The sequence below is a fragment of the Panthera tigris genome, chromosome B4 (assembly GCF_018350195.1).
Source record: "Panthera tigris isolate Pti1 chromosome B4, P.tigris_Pti1_mat1.1, whole genome shotgun sequence".
NCBI lineage: Eukaryota > Metazoa > Chordata > Mammalia > Carnivora > Felidae > Panthera > Panthera tigris.
Window position 1 is genome coordinate 76,847,355 of NC_056666.1, and position 25,171 is coordinate 76,872,525.

Below are 25,171 nucleotides of genomic sequence, written 5' to 3' on the forward strand. Positions count from 1 at the left end.
ACCCGGATGGGGTGTGTACGAGCAGCGTGCATAGTATAAAACTCCAGCAGGAAACCAGCGGTAGTTTCCAAACCCAGAGAAGGAGAAGCAGCAATAGATCTGGAATAAGGGACTGTAATCAACTTTCCTTCTGAGAAGCTGGGAAATTTCTCACTTTGCTTCATGAAAACGAAGCTGAATCTTTTGCCCAGCGCCTATTAATTAGGTGAAATGGGCCTCTCGCCCACGATTTGACTTGAGCTGTGTCTCTCTAGCCCGGCCAATTCTTCTTTCCTCCGCAGCGGATTGGCTCTGGCTAGAAGCCTACCTCCTGCAATAAAGGAGTCTGGTTGCCGGGTCGCTAACCCGTTGATCTTTTTCTCTTGTTGGTGATGGCGCTTATCATCTTTACGCTCCGGCTGGCCATCGGCATCCTGCTATTTCCCATGTTCCTGCTGAACCTTCTGGGCTTGTGGAACCAGATATGCAAAAAATGGTTCCCCTACTTCTTGCGGAGGTTCACCGTGATGTACAACGAACAGATGGCGAGCAAGAAGCGCGAGCTCTTCAGCAACCTGCCGGAGTTCGCGGGCCCCTCCGGGAAGCTCTCTCTGCTGGAAGTGGGCTGCGGCACCGGGGCCAACTTCAAGTTCTACCCGGCTGGATGCAGGGTGACTTGTATCGACCCCAACCCCAACTTTGAGAAGTTCTTGATCAAGAGCGTCGCCGAGAACCGACACCTGCAGTTCGAGCGCTTCGTGGTGGCTGCGGGGGAGAACATGCAGCAGGTGGCCGATGGCTCCATGGATGTGGTGGTCTGCACCCTGGTCCTGTGCTCCGTGCAGAACCAGGAGCAGATCCTCCAGGAGGTGTGCCGAGTGCTGAGGCCGGTGAGTGAGGCGGTGCAAGGGGGACTGGTTAGTGGCAACCACTATCCCCAAGGGTAGTTAGTTCTATCAATTTCAGGTGGATCGGACGTTCAACCATAAAAAGGGCAACTAGGAGAGAAGGCACTGTTGAATTTTGTAGAATCTTAGAGTTGGGAAGAAGCTATAAAGGGAAAGACTGATTCTGAATACACAAAAAGTGTAAAACTTCGACAGAGGAAAAAAAATACTATAAACACAGTAAAGTACAAAAACATAGAAGTATTTGCCAGGGACGATAGACAAAAAAGGTTAACTTCCTTCATATTAAAAAGACATTACAAATCAAAAGATCAGTAGGATTTTTTTTTTTTAAACAATAAGAAAAACACAAGAGAAAAATAGGCAAACAGCAGGAATGGAAATATAAATATAAATAGCCAATTATATGCCAGGGGCCTGGGTGGCCCAGTTGGTTGAGCTTCACCTTGATTTCTGCTCAGGTCATGATCTGACAGTCGGTGAAGTGGGGAGCCTGCTTGAGATTCTCTTTCTCTCTCTCTCTCTGCCCCCTCCACCCCCCCCCACTCTCTCTCAAAATAAATAAATAATTTTTTTTTAAAATAGCCAATTATGTGATAAAAATGCTCAACTTGACACGCAATTAAAGAACAAAATAAAGCCAGATACCATTTTTACCTATTAATACTATCAGAGGCTTTTAAGGCCAATATGGTATTATGGTTTTGGGAGGCAGGACATCTTCCTTTACATTGGAGGAAGTGCCCTCTTTCGAGGGTAATTTGATAATATCAAAATTTATCAAAATATCAAAAGGTGCACAGAGTCTTTTCTCCAATAATTTATCCCATAGTTATACTGCACAAATATGCAAAAACGTGGCCATATGCAAAGATATTCATTAGAGTATTTATAATAGCATAACTTGGAAATAACCTACATGTCCATCGACAGGAGGCCATTCAAGTAAACTGTCACAGAGTATAGAAGAATTCTGTGCAGTTGTTAAAAAGAACAAGGAAGGGTTACCTATGTTGATATGGAAAAAATCCCTAAGAGATCATGTTAAATGAAAAAAAGCAATCAAAGAATAGACAATTAGGTAGAGTATAAGTGCATGGGATATACATATATATATATGCATATACACACACATATACATACACATATATATGTGTGGGATATACATATATATGTATATGTATATATATGTGTATACACACATACATACACACATATATGCATATGTATATATGTTAAAGTGTGGGATATATATGTATACATATGTATACACACATATATGTACACATATATATGCATGTGTATATATGTTAAAGGAAATGACAGACAAAAAACTATTAACAATGGTTACCTCTTAGGAATGGGATTGGATGCAGGGGAAGAATCACTTTTTTTTTTTTTATTTTTTTTTTATTTTTTAAAATTTACATCCAAATTAGTTAGCATATGGTGCAACAATGATTTCAGGAGTAGATTCCTTAGTGCCCCTGACCCATTTAGCCCATTCCCCCTCCCACAACCCCTCCAGTAACCCTCAGTTTGTTCTCCATATTTATGAGTCTCTTCTGTTTTGTCCCCCTCCCTGTTTTTATATTATTTTTGTTTCCCTTCCCTTATGTTCATCTGTTTTGTCTCATAAAGTCCTCATATGAGTGAAGTCATATGATTTTTGTCTTTCTCTGACTAATTTCACTTAGCATAATACCCTCCAGTTCCATCCACGTTGTTGCAAAGGGCAAGATTTCATTCTTTTTGATTGCTGAGTAATACGTCTTTATCCATTCATCCATCAATGGACATTTGGGCTCTTTCCATACTTTGGCTATTGTTGATAGTGCTGCTATAAACATGGGGGTGCATGTGTCCGTTCAAAACAGCACAAGTGTATCCTTTGGATAAATGCCTAGTAGTGCAATTGCTGGGTCACAGGGTAGTTCTGTTTTTAGTTTTTTGAGGAACCTCCATACTGTTTCCCAGAGTGGCCGCACCAGTTTGCATTCCCATACTTTTCATTTTATATCTTTTGGTATTGTTTGGAATTCTTTATACTTGCATGTAATTTTTACCTATTACCTTTATTATTTTTTAATAGTTTTATTCTAAACATAGTTGAACATAGATAAAGTATGGATGTCTCAACAGTTGAATTCACTGCTCTAGTAGAACAGGATGCTCTGTAATCCCCAGTTTTATTTTCTAGTAGAGGAACTTCCTCAGGAAGAAAAGGACTTGAGATGGAGTTTACAGGCAATGATATAATTCTGTCTTTGGTTCAAGGATAGACCAACATCAAAATAGTAAATGAAAAAGTTCTGCCTCTTATACCCAAATGCTGGGTTTTTGTGTCCTGAGACTGGGCACTAACTGGGCAATGTTAGCAAATGTTTTGCTTACAGTGTTATCCCTACAAAACAAGTAATTCTGACCCCCGTTTTAATAGCACTCTTAAGGAGATCACATTCTTTGTAGCCTTCTACTCTCTACTGAATAGAACCAGGAGCTTTATTACATTGTCATTTAACCTTCACAACAGTCCTTTAAAGCAGATACTGTCTTCATGTTGTTTTGAGGAAACAGACTCAGAGAGGTTAAGAAATTTGCCCAAGGTTACACAGCTAGTAGGTCTCACTTCCTTTTATTTATTATTTATTATTTTTGTTTGTTTAGAGAGAGACAGAGAGAGAGAGAGACAGACTGTGAGTGTGTTGGGGGGCAGATGGTTTCTAAATCTAAATATCTAGCCCAGATCTTTCTTCTAACCCCAAATCTGCATATCCAGCTGTCTCTTCAATAGTCACCTGAATGGGTGACAGGCATCTATCTCTCGCTTAAACCTGTGTGACCCTTGGGGTAACACTGGCCTCCATGGGTCTCCTCCTTTCTCTCCTGCTCTAGTCTATGGATTTTTTTTTTTTTTTTTTTTACCCAATCAGGAAATTCCAAGTTTTCCATTCCTGAACTTATACTTACATTCCTGTCTTATACTTGCCCACAGAAATGGGAAACTCCCACCTCTAAGCTCTCTGCTTGGGATAGGCAAGATTAGGGTAGATAAAAGAGGCTAAGAAGAGTGTGGCCGTCACCACAGGTTTTGGAGGGGATTTGGAGGTCCCTTTCCCCTTATTTCCCAAAGAGGTAGATAGGTAGGAGACTTCTGAAATCCCCCTGATAATCTATACCCTCCACTGTGTCTATACTTCACCTACATTTATAGGACTGCCCTAGATGAAAGCAGCAGTTGCTAATTCCTACATGACAGTGACTTACGTATCACATCCACCGAATAAAATACCTAATGACACAATGGTACTGTGACTTCAGTAATGCTTTCGATGCTTCAGCGTTTTACTATTATTATTTTTGAAAAAGACACATTTATTCAGTGTCATGATGAGACTATTACATTTAGCAATCAATAGCACGGGTGCAAAAAAAAAAAAATCTACACTAAAACCCTTTGTTGGGGGGCTCCCGGGTGGCTCAGTTGGTTAAGTGTCGACTTCAGCTCAGGTCATGATCTCATGCTTTGTGGGTTCGAGCCCCGCATCAGGCTCTGTGCAGATAGCTCAGAGCCTGGAGCCTGCTTCAGCTGCTGTGTCTCCCTTTCTCTCCACCCCTCCCCTGCTTGCACTCTGTCTCCTTCCCTCTCTCAAAAATAAACAAACACTTAAAAAAAAAAAATTTAAAAAAACCCAAACCTTTGTTGGAATGCTTTATGCTTTCCATAGAACAGAAACTAAAATACCCTGTTATACAATTAGTCACAAATACAGTCCTTGAGTTTTTTGCCCATACACATGAGTATTGTCTAAAACGTGTCTTCTTTGTAGCAGCTAGGCCCTGCCACCCCTGTGCTTGTCTGAGTTCACAAATCTGTTGGAACCTGTAGCTTCCCTGTCACTTCTCTGACTCTCTCCTGCTAAGCTTTGTTTCCTGGTAGTAATTAAAACCTAAAACCGTCTGACTTCGGCTCAGGTCATGATCTCACGGTTTGTGAGTTCGAGCCCTGCATCGGGCTCTGTGCTGACAGTCTGGAGTCTGCTTCAGATTCTGTGTCCCCCCACCCACCCCACTCCTCTCCTGCTCATGCTCTCTCTCTCTCTCTCTCTCTCTCTCTCTCAAAGAATAAACATTAAAAATATTTTTTTAGGGGTGCCTGTGTGGCTCAACCGGTTAAGCGGCCGACTTTGGCTCAGGTCACGATCTCTCGGTCCATGAGTTCGAGCCCCGCGTCGGGCTCTGTGCTGACAGCTCGGAGCCTGGAGCCTGTTTCAGATTCTGTGTCTCCCTCTCTCTGACCCTCCCCCATTCATGCTCTGTCTCTCCCTGTCTCAAAAATAAATAAACGTTAAAAAAAAATTAAAAATAAAATAAAATAAAAAATTTTTTTAAACCTCTGCCACTTCCATAGCTGCTGTTGCTGCAACCACCATAGCCACGCTGGGTTTGTGGTTTGGCAAAGTATTGGCCTCCACCACCACAGGGGCCAGAGCTTCGGCCCCCCAAATTGCCTCCTTTCCTGGGTCTAAAGTTTGAAGATTGGCCGTTGTAACTGTCAAAATCATTATAGCTTCCGCAACCTCCAAAGTTGCTTCCATCATTACCAAATCCGTGACAGCCATCCCCACTGCCACTGTATCCATTGCCACCTCGACTGCCACCAAAGTCACCTTGCCCACTGCAGTTTCCTCCACGACCAAAGTTGTCATTCCCGCCAAAACCACCTCCGTGACCACCACCGAAGTTTCCAGAACCACGTCGACCTCTTTGGCTGGACGAAGCACTGGCCATCTCTTGCTTAGATACGGCTCTTCTGACTTCACAGTTGTGGCCGTTCACAGTATGGTATTTTCGAATGACAATCTTGTCTACAGAGTCATGGTCATCAAACGTCACACAAGCAAAGCCTCTCTTTCTGCCACCGCCTCGGTCAGTCATGATTTCAATGACTTCAGTTTTCCCCTACTGTTCAAAATAATCTCTCAGGTGATGTTGTTCAGCGTCTTCTTTAATGCCACCGACCAAAATCTTTTTCACGGTTAAGCGCGCACCAGGTCTCTAAGAATCTTCTCTCGAGACAGCCCTCTTTGGTTCCACAACTCTCCCATCCATCTTGTGTGGCCTTGCATTCATAGTTGCGTCCACCTCCTCCACAGTGGCATAGGTGACAAACCCAAAGCCTCTGGAGCGTTTGGTGTTTGGGTCTCTCATTACCATACAGCCTGTGAGCATTCCCCATCTGGCTCCTCAGATGCTCATCGGTTGTTTCAAGCTCAAACCTCCAATGAAAAGCTTCTGTTCAGGCCCTTTAGTAGATTCTGACTTAGACATGATGGCTGGGGGAGGGGAGACTTTCACGATGCTGACTTGGCAGTGTCCACGGGCTGATGCTTCAGTATTTTAATTCATCATATCATTTACATCCTTGTGACAATGGTACAAAAGTGTAAGACATGCTTATTCAGTCTCAGGCAATGCTGGGTGTGGATTCAGACTCTCCCACAGGTTTGCAAAACAGAACCCAAGAGCAATTCTCAGATGAAGTAAAAAAAAATTTTTTTGTATGTATGTATGTAAAGTTTATTTATTTTGAGACAGGAGGGGAGGGACAGAGAGAGACAGAGACAGAGAATCCCAAGCAGGCACCATGCTGTCAGCACGGAGCCCCATGCAGGGCTCGATCCCACTAACTGTGAGATCCTGATCTGAGCCAAAATCAAGAGTTGGGCTGACTGAGCCACCCAGGCACCCCCAAATTTTTGTTTTTAAATAAAAGTAGTAAAATTTAAAAAAAAAATGTGCCATTAAAAGGCAAACAACAAACTGGGGGAGACCTTTGTAGTATATGTTGCCTTATTATACTAAATGCCCCCACTAAGCAGTAAGAAAAACCCAACACCCTACTAGAAAACTGATGAAGGACATAACAGACAAATCGGAAGAGAAGAAATCCAAATCGCCAATAAGGTTTAGCAAAGATGTTATCTATATTAAGGATATTAAAGATGTACACATTATTGAAAATGAAATACCATTTTACCCATCAGCTTGCCAAGGATACAGAGGAAAAAAGGATTGAGAAGAGTTTATTGGAAATGGGCACTCATATGCATTGCTAGTATGAATGTAAACTTGCTATGACTCTTCCGTAGGGCAATTTGACCACCTGTACCAACAGTTTAAGAAGACACAGACTTTGGACTCAGCAGTTCTACTTTTTAGCAAGTTATTTTTTTGGAAATAATTAGAGGTTGTCACAGAGATGTACGGACAAGGCTATTGACTGTGATAGTATTTATAATGATGAACAACTGGAAATAACTTCAATGAGAATGGTTAAAGGAGACATGGTACCTTCAGTGGTGTGAAATGTTGTGTGAAAAGTTTTTAAATCATGTTTTAGGATAATATTCGAATACATAAACAAAGCAGGTTACAAAAGAGAATGTACATTCTAATCCTAGTTTTAGGGAAAAAATATTCACATAATATGAATTTTTTAACGTTTATTTGACAGAGAGTGCGCATGCACAGGAGAGGGGGGGAGAGAGAGAGAGAGAGAGAGAGAGAGAGGAAGAGAGAATCCCAAGAAGACTCCTTGCTGTCAGCACAGAGCCCAACGTGGGGCTCAATCCCACTAACCGTGAGCTCGTGACCTGAGCCAAAACCAAGAGTCAGATGTAACTGACTGAGCCACCCAGGCGCCCCTATATGATCAGAAAATATGTGTTAATTGCCTGAAATTGGCAGCTCTGTATAAAATTTGACAGAAGCTGAGACTATTGGCCAAAATGGTGCCTTAGCAAGTTTTAATTTATCCATGCCTTTTCATGAAGTTAGCCTCTGGGGCCACTGAAATCGAAGCTTCTTCAGTCATCTTATAAACCTGTTCTGACAAAACCAATATGCGGGGTTTGTTTGTTTGTTTGTTTGTTTCTCAGGGAGGGGCTTTCTATTTCCTGGAGCATGTAGCCGCTGAGAGCTCAACTTGGAATTACTTCTGGCAACAAGTCCTGGATCCCGCATGGTACCTGCTGTTTGATGGGTGCAACCTGACCAGAGAGAGCTGGAAGGCCCTGGAACGGGCGCGCTTCTCTAAACTTGAGCTGCAGCACCTCCAGGCGCCGCTGCCCGTGGAGCTGGTGCGCCCTCACATCTGTGGATATGCTGTGAAATAGCAGGAGCGGGGGCGGAGAGCTGCGTGGCTCAGATGGCTTAAGGCTACAGTTTTATTTACACTCACAATACTAATTGGGAGAAAGGAAACCTTTTTTTTTTTTTTAAGTAAAGTTGAATTTCATCCCTAGAAGTTTATGTGATAACCCGTTTAGCCATTTTCTGTTGGCTCCCAGAGGATCAAAACCAAAGCAAACGCAAAACAGGACTCTCCCTTAAAAGGAAACACTGGGCTTTCATAATTGAAGTTTACCATTATTCCCAAACTTAAGTCTGTAACTTCAAAATCCTCCCAGCCATCTTTTTTGTCTTTTAATATCATAGATTTTTATAATTTTTTCATGTTTTATTTCTGAGAGACAAAGAGAGCGAGCACAAGTAGGGGAGGGCAGAGAGGAGGAGACAGGATCTGAGGCAGGCTCTGTGCTGAGAGCAGAGAAGCCAATGTGGGGCTTGAACTCACGAACCATCAGATCATGACCTGAGCGCAAGTCAGACGCTTAACCGACTGAGCCACCCAGGCGCCCCACAACTGTCTTACTTACATGGTTACCTGACGGATTTTAATTGTACCTGCTTTTTGAGAGCTTGGTGCTAATAAGCCGTCAAATCACTCAAAAGAAGACTTTGAAAGGGGAGACGTGACAAGATCTTAATAACTCACAAATTGAATAAAGATATCCTACCCAGGCGAAAATCCTAATCTGAACAGCCCAGATTTTTTCAGAAAGAAAGCTGAATGCATGTGTTGTTCTTAGGATCGCAGGGCTGGTTTTCAAAATTAATGGACCAGTTCTGCCTGGTCACAGGCAGTTCTGCCTAGGTCACACCTAGTTCTGCCCAGCTTTACTGTGTTTTCTCCAGTATTCCACCCACATTTGTCTTCCTGCATTCCAGTCTTCAACTCTTAAGGTGAAGAGTGTGCTTGACCCGTTAGTATGTCCATAAAAATAGTTGAGATACTTAAGGTTCTTGACTCCATTTTCCTGATTATGTGGCGTATACTTTGCTGGATGTCTTAAATTGTAGGCAAGGAAAAGGGCCACTGTAATTAGGAAAACCTTGGGTAATTAGGCATATTTTGTAAGAACCCCTATAACCCAGGCAATCTGTGAATCTGTCAAGAAGTAGACACATATTTTGGAGATAATTCTGACCAAATGTCCCCTCTTGTCCCAAGATGATTTCTTTGTTCCTTGCCACTCTGGGAACCTCTAAAGTGTTAGGTTGGTCAGAGGGCTTAAGAATAGCGTTTTCAGCAATAGTTCGTATGTATTTTAATAAATTTAGTATATTTTCTGAGATGACTTTACAAAAGGACTATTTTAATTATCAAATCAATACGTTCATATAGATTTTAGGAATGGAAATAAATGGTTTATGTCTTTGCTGGCTTGGCTTCATTTTTTTCTTTTTTTTTTTTAATGTCTGGAAGGGGAAAATTAAGCTATTTGAACATACAGATTTATGTTTCTAGAGCCAGGTAATTGCTTACAGAAAGCAGAGGGAGGATCAGAATGGATTTTGAAAAGTTCGAGTCCAAAGACCTCCACTTGTAACATTCATAAAGCAAAAAGGAAGGAAACATAACGATTCTAACTCTCTTGAACATGAAGACAGTTACTGTTATGGTGAGGTTAGGATAGTTACCTAAGGCCTTCTGAGCTCTAGAACAGGGATCTCCTCCCTCTGCAGTCGCTCCAAAGCAGGGACCTCCTTAACCACCCCACTTCACTATCGGTTAAGGTAGTCCAGTGCTTGAGAAATATGAAAAACCACAGGTTGACATGCTGAAATGTTATCAGCATGTTGAAAGGAATGCCATATAGCACAATGTACTGGGTACATTCTTATCAATTCCCTCTTGTCTAAGTGGTGTGGCAAAGTTGATCCTTTCTGTGGAGAAATAAATAAAGTTTCTTACATTCCACGAGTTCCCGAGCAAGTCTTAGAAGCCCTAATTCCTGAAACTACAAGACCTTTTTTTTTTTTAATTTTTTTTTTTAACGTTTATTTATTTTTGAGACAGAGAGAGACAGAGCATGAACGGGGGAGGGTCACAGAGAGAGGGAGACACAGAATCTGAAACAGGCTCCAGGCTCTGAGCTGTCAGCACAGAGCCCGACGCAGGGCTCGAACCCACGGACCGTGAGATCATGACCTGAGCCGAAGTCGGACGCTTAACCGACCGAGCCACCCAGGCGCCCCCAAGACCTGTCTTGACATCATGGCTGCCATAGCACCTCCCCACTGCTTTCCTCCACAGGCCAGAAGACACACGTTTGTGGTCATTCCGACAGCCTGTGGAAGTGACCTAAGCCCGCGCAAAATGGAAACCGGAAAAGGTAAAACGGGTCCAATGTCTTTTGGGTCGTGTGTTGGTTAGGATTCCTTCGATTGGAAGTGACGTGAGTGTTCAACCAAAAAAAGGCATAAGCAGAAGAAAGACCTTCAGACTCAAATTAGTGAAAAGCACAGGGGCAGAAAGCCTCCCGCACAGCTTGAGCAGGGCTCAGCTGATGTGATCAGATGTCACATCTGCCCTTCCTGACTGCCCTACCAGGTGGTGAGTCTGTGGAAGTGGTGCCAATCTTCATGCTTCCCCGGGGCCAAGGTCAGTTGGAAAGATCAAAGCTATTTTGCAAATGCTCCACCCAATTTCTGCACTGAGTCTCAGCTGGCTCTTGTTGACAATCTGGGGTCACAAGTCCATCCCCGAATCAGTCATAATGTTTAGACCAAATGGATTAGGCTGATTTGGCTCAAGTAAAGGTCACAGTGCTTCTTCCCCGGGGCTGAGCACACCCAGACCCTTGTGAACAGAGACAAGGAGACTTGTGTATCCTCCAAATGAAACAAGGCTGGGGGAAAGTGGGAAGGGAGGCTGAGAAGGCACGCCGCAAATGCTCTTATGGGCACATCGCTGCATTTCAATCAGACCCTGTTTGCTTCCAGGTGGTAGATTACGTAGTACCGTGCTGAGAACCCTGGCTTTTCACTAGGATAGTTGCATGCAACGAGGAAGATAAAAGACAAAATGACACTGGCTTTGGAATCCAAGTGACTTAGGTCAAGTCCTGGTTGTGTCATCTGTTGACTGTGAGACCTTGGGCAAGTTATTTCTCTAGTGTCACCTTCTTTATCATCATCATTATTATTATTTGTATTTTAGTCAGTTCATATACAGTCCAAATTGGTTTCAGGAGTAGAATTCAGTGATTCATCACTTACATATAACACCCAGTGCTCCTCACAAGTACCCTCCTTAATACCCATCAGGCACCTAGCCCATCCCCCACCCACCTCCCTCCATCAACCCTCCGTTTGTTCTCTATCTTTAAGATTCTCTTGTGTTTTGTTTCCCTTTCTAGTGCCACTTTCCTCATCTGTTAATGAGGATAATATCTACCTCAAGGGTTACTGAGAGGAATTAATGAAGTGAAGCATTTGGTACTTAACAAATGTTAAACTTCATTCGACAGTTATTGAGTGCCTACTGTGTACTCCACCCTTGGTGCTTGGCTTAGAGCCCTGAATAAGCTAGACTTGTTCTCTGCCCTCACGGAGCAGAGGCATAGGCCGTGATAAATGCTAGCTAGGAGGGAGAAGCACCAGGCACCAGGAAAATGGAATCGGCAGCCCTGGGGCGGGGGAGGGAGGGGAGGATCAGAAGTTTCCTTGAGGAAGTGACATCCGAGCTGAATTCCAGAGGGTATTAGTATTTCAGCCTAACAGAACAGCTGGTACCACACACAAATAAAAGGAGGAAACACAATGTGTTCAAGGAACTGAAGGCAGGCAGGGCTGGGTATGAGAGACTGCAAGGAGGATTTGGGGATGGCTGCTTACTTACACCAGGCCTCTTCCTAATCTTGTTAAGTCCCTGGACCCATGAGCCCTGTACTTCATTTTAATGGCAAACCAAACATACTTAGGAACAGAGTGTTTTATGATATAAACATAAGAAATTTCAAATACCATTGAAATTTCTTATGTTTATATCATAAAACACTCTGTTCCTGTTTTCATATTCTAATTGCTTCTTCTGAATTCCTACATATTTCATACTTGGATAGCGAGTGAAGCAAATATTGCATAATAGCACCTTGTGTACTCTTAACCCTTAACATAAGCCTTCCCCTTTGGTATTGCTTTAGAAGACCTAGAACTTAACTGAAATTCAATTCCCATTAATCTGTTAATGCAATTGGGAGCGTAATGATCAAGGAGCCTTGTGCCAACAAAAGCTAAAAAGAAAACTGTCCAGGAAGTGTCACTTGAACTCTTTCAATACCTAAAACCAAAAGCATTCAGGCTACATTAAAGAAAAACCAAGGGCGCCAGGCTGGCTCAGCCGGAGGGGCATGTGACTCTTGATCTCAGGGTTGGGAGTTAGAGCCCCACGTTGAGTGCAGAGATTACTTAAAAATAAAATCCTTACAAAATAAGAAAAGAATAATCAGAAGTCCCTGATCCATGGAACTGCCAGAATCAAGAGCAGAGGACATGATGATTGAGGATACAGGAAATGAACGTAGAGGGGCCAATATTCCCAATTTCTAGCTCATTTGAAAACAAACAAAAAAAGCAAACAAAAACAACAACAAACAAAAAATAAAACATAGCAATTTGCTGGCCAAGCAAGTTATTATTTTATTCCTAAAGGAAATTTGCGGAACCTATAGAGAATTACATACAAACAAGGACAATTGCCATTCAGAATTTACTGTTCTAAAAGTAAAAACCTCTCACAGCCTTAATTCAGGCTGTGTCCTTCTCAATCTTTAAAATGGGTCCGACACTGATGTCAACCTTCTCCTTGGAATGATCCTTCTATTCCAAGACTCTAATAGCTAATAATAAAAATTTTCATTTATTACATGCTTTCTTTATGCCAGGCACCAAGTTTTTACACAATTATTTCATAGAATACTCATAACTCTATAAGGCAGATACATTACCTGCAATTGACAAACGAGAAAGGGCCCATGACAAATGGTCAATGTCACTTGCCCAAAGCCACTTACTGAGTGATCACACCAGTATGCCCATGAAACTTACCTGATTCCAAAGCCCAGCCCTCCCCACAATGTTGTGATGCTTCTTGAGGTCTCTTCAAACCCAAGTCTCTGTAATTCTGTCTCCTTTCTCTACCATCTCACTGTGAATGGTCCCCGAGACTCATTCAGTGTGTGTTTCATCCCTCGAGCCTTGCTTATACTCCTAGCTTGTGAGCTATCACCCGTGTGGAAGAGATTCTTAAACCTCACACTTTTGCCATTCCTTTGCATTGAGAATTTAACATGTCAAAAACAAAACTCAACCGTGTCCTTCCCTAAACAAGCGACACTTGCTAATTTCTTCAACACCTAGGATTATTTCCCAAGGACCAGATAAAGAGACGCCCTTCTAGAAAGCATTTGCTGGCTGTTTCAAGAAGCTTCCTCTTTGAGAAATCCCTCAGCATTCACTAATACACTTGTGGGTATTAGTGCACAGGCCAGACACAGTGCTTACTACATACCAGGTGCTCCCAGAGTAGTTACCGATCAATTCGTCATCAAATCCTCTTCTCCGTACCTCTTAGATGGCCCCTTCTACCGCCTTTCCACAGCCACCATCTTAGTTTGAGAACTAAGCCCTGGATGATTACATGTATAGATTGAGTGTGGACAGCTCGAATCACAAACCATGTGTGCAGGAACTTGCTAGGTATTGCATGATTCAGGGACATGGCAGCAAAATAGCTCCAAGGTGAGGGGAAGATACTACATGTAGATAGAGAAGTAGAAAAACACTCCTTTTGCAACTGACTCAGCTTTCTTTGCCTTCCTTCACTCAATTCACCCCAATAACCTAGGATGGAAAAATGATAACTCAGCAAATAATTTTCCTGAGGCACAAAGAAGTGGTTTCCTAGGAAGGCACCAATGTCTGATCTAAGTCACAATCTCTCATGCCAGAAAATGCTTCAAACTGGTCTCCATGCCTTCAACACCCACCGCCTTCAAGCTCCTAATTTCCAAAACACTTTACTCTAGCTATTCCTGCAACTCAAATTATGAAGGCAGCTACTCAGCTTCCTGAGTTGAACTGAGGTCGCTCAACTTCGCACTTGGGACTGTCCACAGACACCTCAACACTTCTCCCTGCTGTGTAGGCCAGCGGGGAAAGGATGGGGTTCGGAGTGAGAACGTCTGAATCTTACTAACTGAATCTAATTGAATCTAATCGTACTAACATTATGTCTTACTAATTCACTTGTTCACTTAAAAAGAGAACACTGCTTACATCTCCCAGGATTCTTGTGAGGATGCAGGACATAATGCAAACAGTGCTTTGTAAACTTCAAACTGTTTGCCACGAGCGCTGGAGTTCTTCACATGGTCCCTTACTTGGGTCGGGACCCGGCCTCCTTAAGCAATTGTGAGAGGAACAGAATAAAGTTAATTTGTCTATAGGAAAAGATATTTTACTTCTTTCTTAATTTTTTTTAATGTTTATTTATTCTTTGAGAGAGAGAGAGAGAGAGAGCGAGCATGAGCAGGAGAGGGGCAGAGAGAGAGGGAGACACGGAATCCCAAACAGGCTCCAGGCTCTGAGCTGTCAGCACAGAGTCCGATGCGGGGCTCGAACTCACGGACCAGGAGATCATGACCTGAGCCGAAGTCGGTCACTCAACCGACTGAGCCACCCAGGCGCCCCAAGATATTTTACTTCTATAAATGCAGTCCTAGAATTCCAATCGGCTGGATTACTATACACCCTAATGTTTTTCTGGAGACTCAGTATACTGTTAAACAAATCTCCCGTAAAAAATAACTTGACAAAGCCCTCATGTTTGCACCTAACAATAAAATGTTTGGCACCTACAGGAGATGCTACAAAGAACTTCTACACAGAGCGCTAAAGATACAGATGTGATTTCCCAAATCCCTCTAATCTTGGCTCACATTTTACCTGTCAGGCTAAGTAGACAGTATTAGAACTGTAAAAACAGCAGCACTCAGTTCAAATCTATCTCACCTCTCAGGTTATGGGAACGGATTATTTGCTCTGGTCTCAGAGGAAGAGTTTCTTTTAAATTTTATTGTCCGCCACAGCTTAAGGACAAAAGAAGCTAAAAACTTTTTTAAAAGCCAAGAGTGCAATATTAAAATACATAATATTTATAATGTTTATTTGTTTTTGAGAGAAAGAGACAGAGCATGAGTGGGAGAGGGGCAGAGAGAGGGAGACACAGAATCTGAAACAGGCTCCAGGCTTTAAGCTGTCAGCACAGAGCCCGATGCGGGGCCCGAACTCATGAACTGTGACATCATGACCTGAGCCGACATTGGACCCTTAACCGACTGAGCCACCCAGGTGACCCCATAATATTTACTTATAAATATAAATGTTGCCATATACCAAACTACTTACCAATGGATGCAACCTCATCTGCCCAAATGTTGAAAGTGAGAGAAAACACTGGAAAACGTGGCCACAATCAATAAATCAATAACCTGTCAGCCCCCCTTTTTGCTACTGTGGTTTTATTTTCTTCCCTTCATATTCTGGGAAGGAGGCCTTCTGGGATCCTGAGTAAATTTCATAAAAAATATTTGCCTTTTGCACACACAGCAAATACACATCCATACCTGGAGGACAGGTATGTCTGAAAGTGTAAGAATTAGGTAAAAATGGTGCCACCTGGGGGCGCCTGGGTGGCTCAGTTGGTTAAGCTTCTGACTTCGGATCAGGTCATGATCTCGCAGTTCTTGAGTTCAAGCCCTGCAACAGGCTCTGTGCTGAGAGCTCAGAGCCTGGAGCCTGCTTCAGATTCTGTCTCTCTCTCTCTCTCTCTCTCTGCCCCTCCCCTGCTCGTGCTTTGTCTCTCTCTGTCTCTCAAAAATAAATAAATGTAAAAAAAAAAAATTTTTTTTAAATCACTTCCTGCCTCAAACCTTTGGGTGGCTTTTCATGGTTTTCAGATGAAACTTCAAAATCCTTAGGTTAAAATGCAAGGCTCTCGAGATCTGGCCCCACTGGCCCTGCAGCTTGATTCTCTACAAGCCACTCCCACCCCTGACTCTACACACTGTGCTGTCTGGACCTTCTGCCTCTGAGCCTTTCCACGCGCTGTGCCCTCTGCCCGGAATGCCCTACTCTCTCCTCTCTTCACCTCAAATCGACTAGTTCTCTACAATATCCTGTAAAAGTCACTTTCTCCGAAAAGAACTTCCTTAATTCTCCAGTTGGGTCTTTAGGTCCTTCATCCAGGCTCCCACGAGCCCAGGCCTCCTCCTGTCACGTTCTCATGTGCTGCCATTGTTGCTTTACTCATCTGTCTGCCCCAGACTGACTCAAAGCTTCTTGGGGGACAGGGGGTTCCTCTTAACTCAGCTTTTACCTGCAGCACTCCATCTGTGTGAAACGTACAAACGATCCCACTCATTTGTCTCCTCTGCTGCCTTTAGGAGAGAGCCCAAAGCCCCAGTTAGACTTCTCAGGGCTGCTCAGAAACTGCTAATGTACCCTCAGCTGCCACAGGGTCCCGCCCGTCCTTGACCATGCTCATTTCCACATTGCCATGCCTCTCCTCTCAGCAGAGGACTTTTACTACTCCACAGAGGGAAACACAAACAGAGAGCCATCGAGCAGGTCTACAGATTTAAGAACCCCACCAGATGCCCTCTCCTGATCAGATCTGCAAGGCCAGCCCTGGGCCCTGGATTCATTTCTTCCCGGTCTTTTTTTCCTGCCAAGTCACACTCTTTTTGCATCTTCACTCTTCCCCTTGTGTTCAAATACCTTAAAATCCACACCACCTTCCTCCAGTAAAAACAAACAAACAAAAAACACCAAAAAAAAAACTTAGCTTTGCTTTCCCCTGAAATCACTATGCTCTTTTCCTCCCTTCAAATCTCTTAAAAATATCAAATCCATTTTTTTTTGCCTACTTCCCACTCACTCTTCAATCCATTCTCATTGGGTAGCCAGCCCTCTCTGAAACTGTTCTCCTCGAAGCCATCACGGATATCCTGCTTCCCAAATATAAAGGCTTTGTTCTTTGGTGTAGTTTTTTTAAGTTTTTTAAATGTTTATTTATTTTTGAGAGAGAGAGACAGAGCGTGAGTGGGGGAGGAGTAGAGAAAGAGGGAGTCACAGAATCCAAAGCAGGGTCCAGGCTCTGAGCTGTCAACACAGAGCCCAATGCGGGACTCAAGCCCATGAACCGTGAGATTATGACCTGAGTGGAAGTCAGACGCTTAACCGACTGAGCCACCCACGTGCCCCAAGGCTTCGTTCTTTGTATGAACTGTGTACTATCTGATTCTGACCGCTCTTCTGGAGATCTTCCTCCTTTTTCTTGTGAGTCTTTTTGACCCTCTGGCTGCTCCATCTCGAGCCCCTTGGCTGCCTTTTACTTCCCCAGAATTCTATCCTTAGTCCTCTCCATCCCTACAGACTTCCCTTTGTGGGAATTCAACAGAACTGCCAAGTCCAGTTCCACATCACCTCCCTCTCCTGGCCTTTGGGGCAGACTGGCTATGTGGGAGAATTCCAGGCCCGTGTCAGCCATATTAGTTTCCTATTGCTGCCATGACAAATTACCACAGATTTAGTGGTTTAAAACAATACAAACTTTTATCTACCGGTTCTGGAGGACAAAAGCCCCAAATGGGTGTCACTTGGCTAAAACCAAGGTGTTGGCAGGGTTTCGTTTGTTTGTTCGTTTTCTGTAGGCCCCTGGAAGAAACTGTTCCCTTGCCTTCGCCAGCTTCGTGAGGCCACGCTGGTTCAAATCTCTTTCTGAAACGGACCTGACTTTCTTGTCTCCCAGTTTCACTTCTAAGGGCCCTTGTGATTACACAGGCCCTACCGAGATACTCCAGAATAACCACATCTCAAGGTCAGCTGGATAGCAAGCTTAATTCCACCTGCAACCTTAGTTTCCCTTTGCCTTGTAACATAACACATCCAATAGGTTGCGGGTACTAGGACGGGGAGATCTCCGGGAGCGGGGTAGAGGAGGCATTATTCTGCCTACCACATCAGCTAGACTGGACAAAGAAAGAAAAGGCAAATATGTAAATGATAGTGGGGACTTTCACGAAGCTCCAGCTGGCCTAACACAGAGCCAAGGTGAGAACGGTGCAGAATGGCAAACGAGTTGCGGGAAGAACTGAACGAGGGATACAAAAGGACAACATGAAACTCTAGGTTTCAAAAAGGCAATTCGGCTGCACTTTACAGGACAGCTCGTGTTTGTCTCTGAAGTCTCCTCACGCTAAAATGATCATTTCTACTTCTGGAGGCTTCCCGTACCGATCCCTGAACTCAGAATCCTTTGATGAGTCTGGGGATATCTGCCAACCCTCCCCAAATTCCTCAGGAACTTTAAAATTATGAAGGCAAATAATTTTTACTACGCAAAAATGGCCCTAGACGTCATGCTCAATCTCGCTCACAATCCACAAAATGCGAATTAAACCTACTGGGGGATACCACTTCTCACACATCAGGTCTGCCAAGACTCTAAAAGTCTGACAATACATTCAGATGGGCAAGCCATGGGGAAACAGACATACCTGCGTATCGCTGATGGGGATGCCAAAGTGTTCAACTCTTGTGGAATTTGGCAATACTTGACAAAACTATACCTGCATTTACCTTTTGGCCCGGCACTCCCACCTCTAGAATTGCATCCTGAAGATACGCTTCCAACAACAGGAAAGTACAGAAGCACAAGACAGTTCATTGTCGCATCGTTTGTAATGTTTCCAAGCTAGATGCTCATACATACGAATATGCTTGAATAAACCAGGGCACTTTTTGCACAGCGGAGCACTTACTACATACCTGAATAGCAGTATGACAAAGAGCTGCTAGAGTCTACGGCCACACCACCCTGAACGCGCCCGATCTCGTCTGATCTCGGAAGCTAAGCAGGGTCAGGCCTGGTTAGTGCTTGGATGGGAGACAGAGAGCTGCTAGGGTGATAAGGTGTGATTTCAAGGACATATTATTGAGTAAACAGAAGCTCTGTCACCTAAAACTAGCTATGGTGTGGTACCTTGTCTGTAAAAAAGAAGGGTAAATAAGAGAATACCCACGTATATGTTTATTTTTGCAAAAAGAAACTGCAGAAGAATAAGCCAGACACTAGCGAGATTGGTTGTCTATAGCGGTGGGTGGGAAGAGAGCAGAAATAAAAGGGGGAAGAGCAGTGATGCAGTTTTAAATATACCCTTTGTATAGTTTTGATTTGGGGAACCATGTTAATGTCTTACATAAAATATGCAAAAGAATGTTTTTTACATAAGATGAAATGAAGAATGGGGGGGCATCCCTAAAATCGAAAAATAAAAAACACCTAATGGTATTCTTTTGTGTGTGTGTGTGTGTGTGTGTGTGTGTAAAATTCTTTTCTGCTTTTTTTTTAAAGTTTTATTTATTCATTGAGAGAGAGAGAGCAAGCACAGGCAAGGTAGGAGCAGAGAGGAGACACAGAATCCCAAGCAGCCTCAGCACCGTCAGTGTAGAGTCCAATGTGGGGCTCGAACTCACAAACCGTGAGATCATGACCTGAGCCTAAATCAAGAGTCAGACACTTAACCAACTACTCCACCCAGGTGCCCTAATTGTATTCTAAATGAAGACTAACCACATTGATGCAGGGGGAGAAAATTCAGCCCAAGTAGCTTTTTTTTCAAGTAACTTTTTTGTGTGTGTCGTTAGATTTATCTATTTATTTTTTACTATGAAATTTATTGTCAAATTGGTTTCCATACAACACCCAGAGCTCCTCCCAACAGGTGCCCTCCTCAATGCCCATCACCCACCCTTCCCTTCCTCCCACTCCCCATCAACCCTTAGTTTATTCTCAGTTTTTAAATTTTTTTTTTTAACGTTTATTTATTGAGACAGAGACAGAGCATGAACGGGGGAGGGTCAGAGAGAGGGAGACACAGAATCTGAAACAGGCTCCAGGCTCTGAGCTGTCAGCACAGAGCCCGACGCGGGGCTCGAACTCACGGACCACGAGATCATGACCTGAGCCGAAGTCGGCCACTTAAATGACTGAGCCACCCAGGCGCCCCTATTCTCAGTTTTTAAGAGTCTCTTATGGTTTGGCTCTCTCCCTAATTTTTTTCTTTTCCTTCCCCTCCCCCATCAAGTAACTTTTTTTTTTAAACAACTTTGTTAACATATAATTCACATATCCTAAAATTTACCTGAAATATACAATTAAGTGATTTTTTATTATATTTAGCATTGTGCAACCAACATCACAATCTTTATTTTTATTTTTTTATTTTTTTTTAAATTGATTTTTAACGTTTATTTATTTTTGAGACAGAGAGAGACAGAGCATGAACGGGGGAGGGTCAGAGAGAGAGGGAGACACAGAATCTGAAACAGGCTCCAGGCTCTGAGCAGTCAGCACAGAGCCCAACACAGGGCTCAAACTCACATACCGCGAGATCGTGACCTGAGCCAAAGTCAGACGCTTAACTGACTGAGCCACCCAGGCGCCCCACAATCTTTATTTTTAAATGTTTGTTTATTTTGAGAGAGAGAGAGAAAGCACAAGCAGAGGAGGGGCAGAGAGAGAGAGAGGGAGAGAGAGAGGGAGAGAGAGGAGAGAGAATCCCAAGGCAGGCTCCATGCTGTCAGCACAGAGCTTGACGTGGGGCTTGATCTCATGAACCAGGAGATCATGATCTGAGCTGAAAGCAAGAGTCAGATACTTAACTGAGTGAGCTACCGGTGCCCCCAACACAATCTATTTAAAAAATTTTTTTCATTACCCCCTGAAAAGCCTCTGTAACCATTAGTAGTCACTCCCTATTTTCCTTCCACTGTCTCACAGCCTCAGGCAACCACTAATCTATTTTGTTTTTTTAAATTTATGGTTTTAATTTTATTATTTTTTTTATTTTAGAGAGAGTGAGTGAGCATAAGCAGGGGAGAGGTGCAGAGGCAGGAGAGACGGGGTGGGGTGGGGGGGAGAGAATATTTTAAGCAGGCCCCACACTCAGCGTGGAGCCCAATGCAGGACTCAATTCCATGACCCTGGGATTATAACCTGAGCTGAAACCAAGAGTCGCGGACGCTCAACCAACTGAGCCACCCAGGCAGCTCTCTATTTTCTATCTCTATAGATTTGTTTATTCTGGGTATTTCATAAAAATGGAATCACACAATATATGGTCTTTTATAACAGGCTTCTTTCACTTAGCATGTTTCAAGGCTCATCTATGGTATAGCACATATCAGTACTTCATTTCTTTTTATGGCTAAATAATTTTCCATTGTACAGCTATATCACATTTTCCTTCTTTTCTTTTTTTTTTTTGTTAAATATAATTTTATTGCCAAGTTAGCTAACATACAGTGTATACAGTGTGCTCTTGGCTTCAGGATTCATCGCTTCCATACAATACCCAGTGCTCATTCCAACAAGTGCCCTCCTCAATGCCATCACTCATTTCCCCCTCTCTCCCACCCTTCCCCATCAACCCTCAAGTTTGTTCTCTGTATTTAAGAGTTTCTTATGGTTTGCCTCCCTCACATTTTATTTTTCCATCAAATGATGGATGTTTGGGTTGTTTCCATTTATTGGCTACTAAGAACAATGATGCTGTGGACATCTGCCCACGAGTTTTTGTGTAGAAATGTGTTTTCATTCCAAATGATTTTTGAAGACAGTATTTTGACCATTTTCCCTCTGACAAAAAAGAACTATAAAAAAATATTTAATGGGCTTGTTTTTCACAGAGGTATGGGTTAGAAAATCTGAAATGAATTTTTGTGTACTCTAGAATTAAGCAAATAAGTAAGTATCCTAAAGGTAGCAGGAGCCAGGTCTCTCACAGAGAAAGGTATCACAAATAATGAAAAGGGAAGACTAAATGAATCCTGTGGAGTTGGGTTGAATTTGGAGATCTTACTACAAACTCATGATTTTAGTATAGATAGGTACATAGGAAGAGAAACAGACATAGATATAAATCCTAATTCTGCCTACTGAGAGAGGGCTTAGAAGGAATGACACTCCAGGAACAATGAGCACTTCTAATGCCTGGAACGTGGTTTCTAAATATCATTCTCTACTAAAATGAATCAGGGCTCCTTAAAGAAGTGGCTGATTTCAGAGCTGGGGCAGAAAAAGTACAAGTTTAGCCTGGAACATCTTGTTATGCCAGGATAGAAAGAAGAATGTTTGAAGAATGATGGGGTCATGTCAATAGGAGCCAATAGAAGCCAGCCTGAAGGGGCTCCCATTAGACAAATCTGGGACAGTTTGACCATCAAAATAAATAATGGTGGTGATGGATAAGCACTAAATAAAATAGAAATTCACGAGACCAAACTGATATAAATAAATGAATAATAGGAAAGAAGGAAAAGCAATTCCTTACATTAGAGTGCCAACTGAAAAATGTAAAAAGAATGATGTATTTAGAAAATTATCATCTGGCAAACATAATATTAATTGATTCAGGCAAGGATCATAAATGGATGCTGAAGTTAATGAGTAAAAGCCTGATACATAACAGTGTATTTGCATAATATTAAAGTACCTCCTCACAAAATACTCATTATGAATAAAGGGAAAAAAGAGGAACTTTACAGTGTAGAAACTGGCGGACCCCACCTTAATCCAAATGCTCAAAACTGTGGCATGCCAGAGTCAACTCACCCCAACTCAGGGGCAGCACGTCTCTTCCCAACTTTGTGTTCAGTGATGACATAACAGTAGCTTGAAATTGGCCATTTACAAGTGGAAAGTGACAAATATTACAAGTCAGGGCCTCTCTTCCTCTGGATAACCAGCTGTTAGACATTTATCAGCAAAACAGTGGATCAGAGTTACTGCCACCAGACGAACTAAGTTATGTGCCTCTGGATACTGCACACCAAGAACACAGCATCACTCTGCCAAAAATGTATAACCACAACCTAATGATGAGAAAGTATCAGCAAAAAACTAAATTGGGAGACATCCTACAAAATAAGTGGCCTGTGTTAGCAAAATATCGGGGTCATGAAAGACAAAAGAAGATTTTAATGGTTAATTTTACATGTCAACTTGACTGGGCTAAGGGATGCCCAGATAGCTGGTAAAACCTTATATCTGGGTGTGTTTGTGAGGGTGTTTCCAGAAGAGATTATTAGCATTTGAGCTGGTAGACCAATAAAGAGCACCCTCGCCAATGCAGCGGAGTATTATCAAATCCACTGAGGGCCTGAACAGGACAAAAAGGCAGAGGAAGGGTGAATGTGTTCTCTGCCTGAGCAGGAACATCCATCTTCTGCCCTCAGACATCACTGCTCCCGGTTCTCAGGCCTTTGGGGTTGGATAAGGACTTACACCATTGCGAGGTTGCAGATGGCAGATCATGAGACTTCTCAGCTCCCACAACCACGTGAGCCAATTCCTATAGTAAATTTCTTCATATATAAGTATATATACATGAATATATGCATACGGAGATATGCAAGCTCATATATATATATATACATATACATACATACATGTATGTGTGTGCGTATATGTGTGTAAGTATATATATGTGTATATATATCTCCTGTTGGTTCTGTTTCTCTGGAGAATCTTGACTAATACAACGACTAAGGAAATGTTTCAGATTAGAGGGGGGGATAAAGCGACTTGACAACCAAAGGCAGTATGTAATCCTGATTGAATCTTAGCCTAGAAAAAAAATGTTTGTTATTAAGGTCATCACTGGGACCTTAACTGCTGAAATATGAATAAAATCTTTAGATTATAGTATTATAACAAAACTAGCATCCTGATTTTGACCACGGTACTATGGTTACATAAAAGAATGCCCCAAATGCATACAAAAGTTTTTAGGGGTTGGGGCGCATCAGTATATGACTCACTCTCAGATGGGTCTCAGGAAGAAAGGAAGGAAGGGAGAAATTTTCGTTGAGAAAAATGATAAAGCAAATGTGGCTAAATGTTAACAAAAGGCAAGCTGGGTGTCGGACATCCAATTTTTTGTACTATTCTGGGCACTTCTCTGTAAATTCGAAATTACTTAAAAGTTTAAAGCCATAAGGAAAAAACCGTGAACGCTACCTGGTGCTCTGCGCTCACCTTTGTGGATGCAGTCAGAAGGAGACGGTGAGCCAGGACTTTTCCGAGGCCTCGAGCACCCGAAGGCTGCGGGGTCACAACAGAAGCAAAAGCAGCGTCCACCACCGACCAGCCCGGGGAGCCACAGAAGGCTCAGGCTCCCGGCACAGGCGCAGGACAACAGCTCCCTCAGCACCTTCCTGCGCCTATCGGGCTCTCACATTGGCCGGGGGCTTGGTGACGTCAAGTGCTTTACAGCCTGGTGCTCAAGCTGCTCGAGGCTCTGCGGGAGCCTCAGGTGTGAGGGCCTCGCCTCCAGGTGACCCCAGGTGCAGGCTCGTGGCATCTCAGCCAGGGATCTGGGCCACAGTGGGCGCCCCTTTAGCAAGTGCATATTCTTTTTTCTTTTTAATGTTTGTTTAATTGATTAATTAATTTTTGAGAGACCGAGTGTGAGTGGGGGAAGGGTAGAGAGAGAGGGAGACAGAATCTGAAGCCGACTGCAGGCTCTGAACTGATGGGGGGGGGGTGGGTGGGCCTGAACTCAGGAACCAGGAGATCATGACCCGAGCTGGGAGGCTTAACCGACTGAGCCACCCAGGCGCCCCCAGAGTCGTTAAAGACAAGACTCTCGGCCTCAGATGGCTAACATCCACCCCCGCCCAAGCCCAATGTTGTAACCACGGGCCCACTTTCCTCTTGATTTGGGGTCCTGGTATCAGGTAGTGGGGACTCACAGCCATGGAGAGAAGTTGGGAGCTCCCTGTGAAGGCAGAATTCAGTAAAAGCATCTTTTTCAAAATCCTTAATGTTTCCTTAGTGCTGTCTTCAAAACCCCCAATGTTTGTGGTCCAGGTGGTGTTAGTAAATTTCCAGCGGGGGAGGTGGAAACCTTGGCAATACCAGCTGGCCACGCCCCCCCTGGGGCGGGGGCGGGGGAGAGCAGGTTGTTTCTGGGCTTTCTCATGATCAATTCGTAGGAAATTGCACATAAATGTGTCTCAGCCTTTCA

The 25,171-nt window shown here is 43.2% G+C and overlaps 1 protein-coding gene and 1 pseudogene across 4 annotated transcripts in view; one reads left to right on the top strand and one right to left on the bottom strand.

Moving 5' to 3' along the window:
* LOC102965629 (methyltransferase-like protein 7A) overlaps positions 1 to 25,171 on the top strand; it is a 40,632-nt gene continuing 15,461 nt past the window's right edge. Inside the window, exons 1-3 of one of the 4 annotated variants that reach the window (XM_042992294.1) lie at positions 3 to 869; positions 10,330 to 10,408; positions 17,792 to 18,985. In XM_042992294.1, coding sequence (XP_042848228.1) covers positions 372 to 869; positions 10,330 to 10,408; positions 17,792 to 17,862 — 648 coding nt within the window. In that variant the 5' untranslated portion in view covers positions 3 to 371 and the 3' untranslated portion in view covers positions 17,863 to 18,985. Of the gene's footprint in view, positions 870 to 7,828; positions 8,286 to 10,329; positions 10,409 to 17,791; positions 18,986 to 25,171 lie in introns of those variants that run through there. The other 3 variants (XM_042992292.1, XM_042992293.1, XM_042992295.1) reach the window with 3 other exon arrangements.
* Positions 5,229 to 6,299, bottom strand: LOC102952570 (annotated as a pseudogene).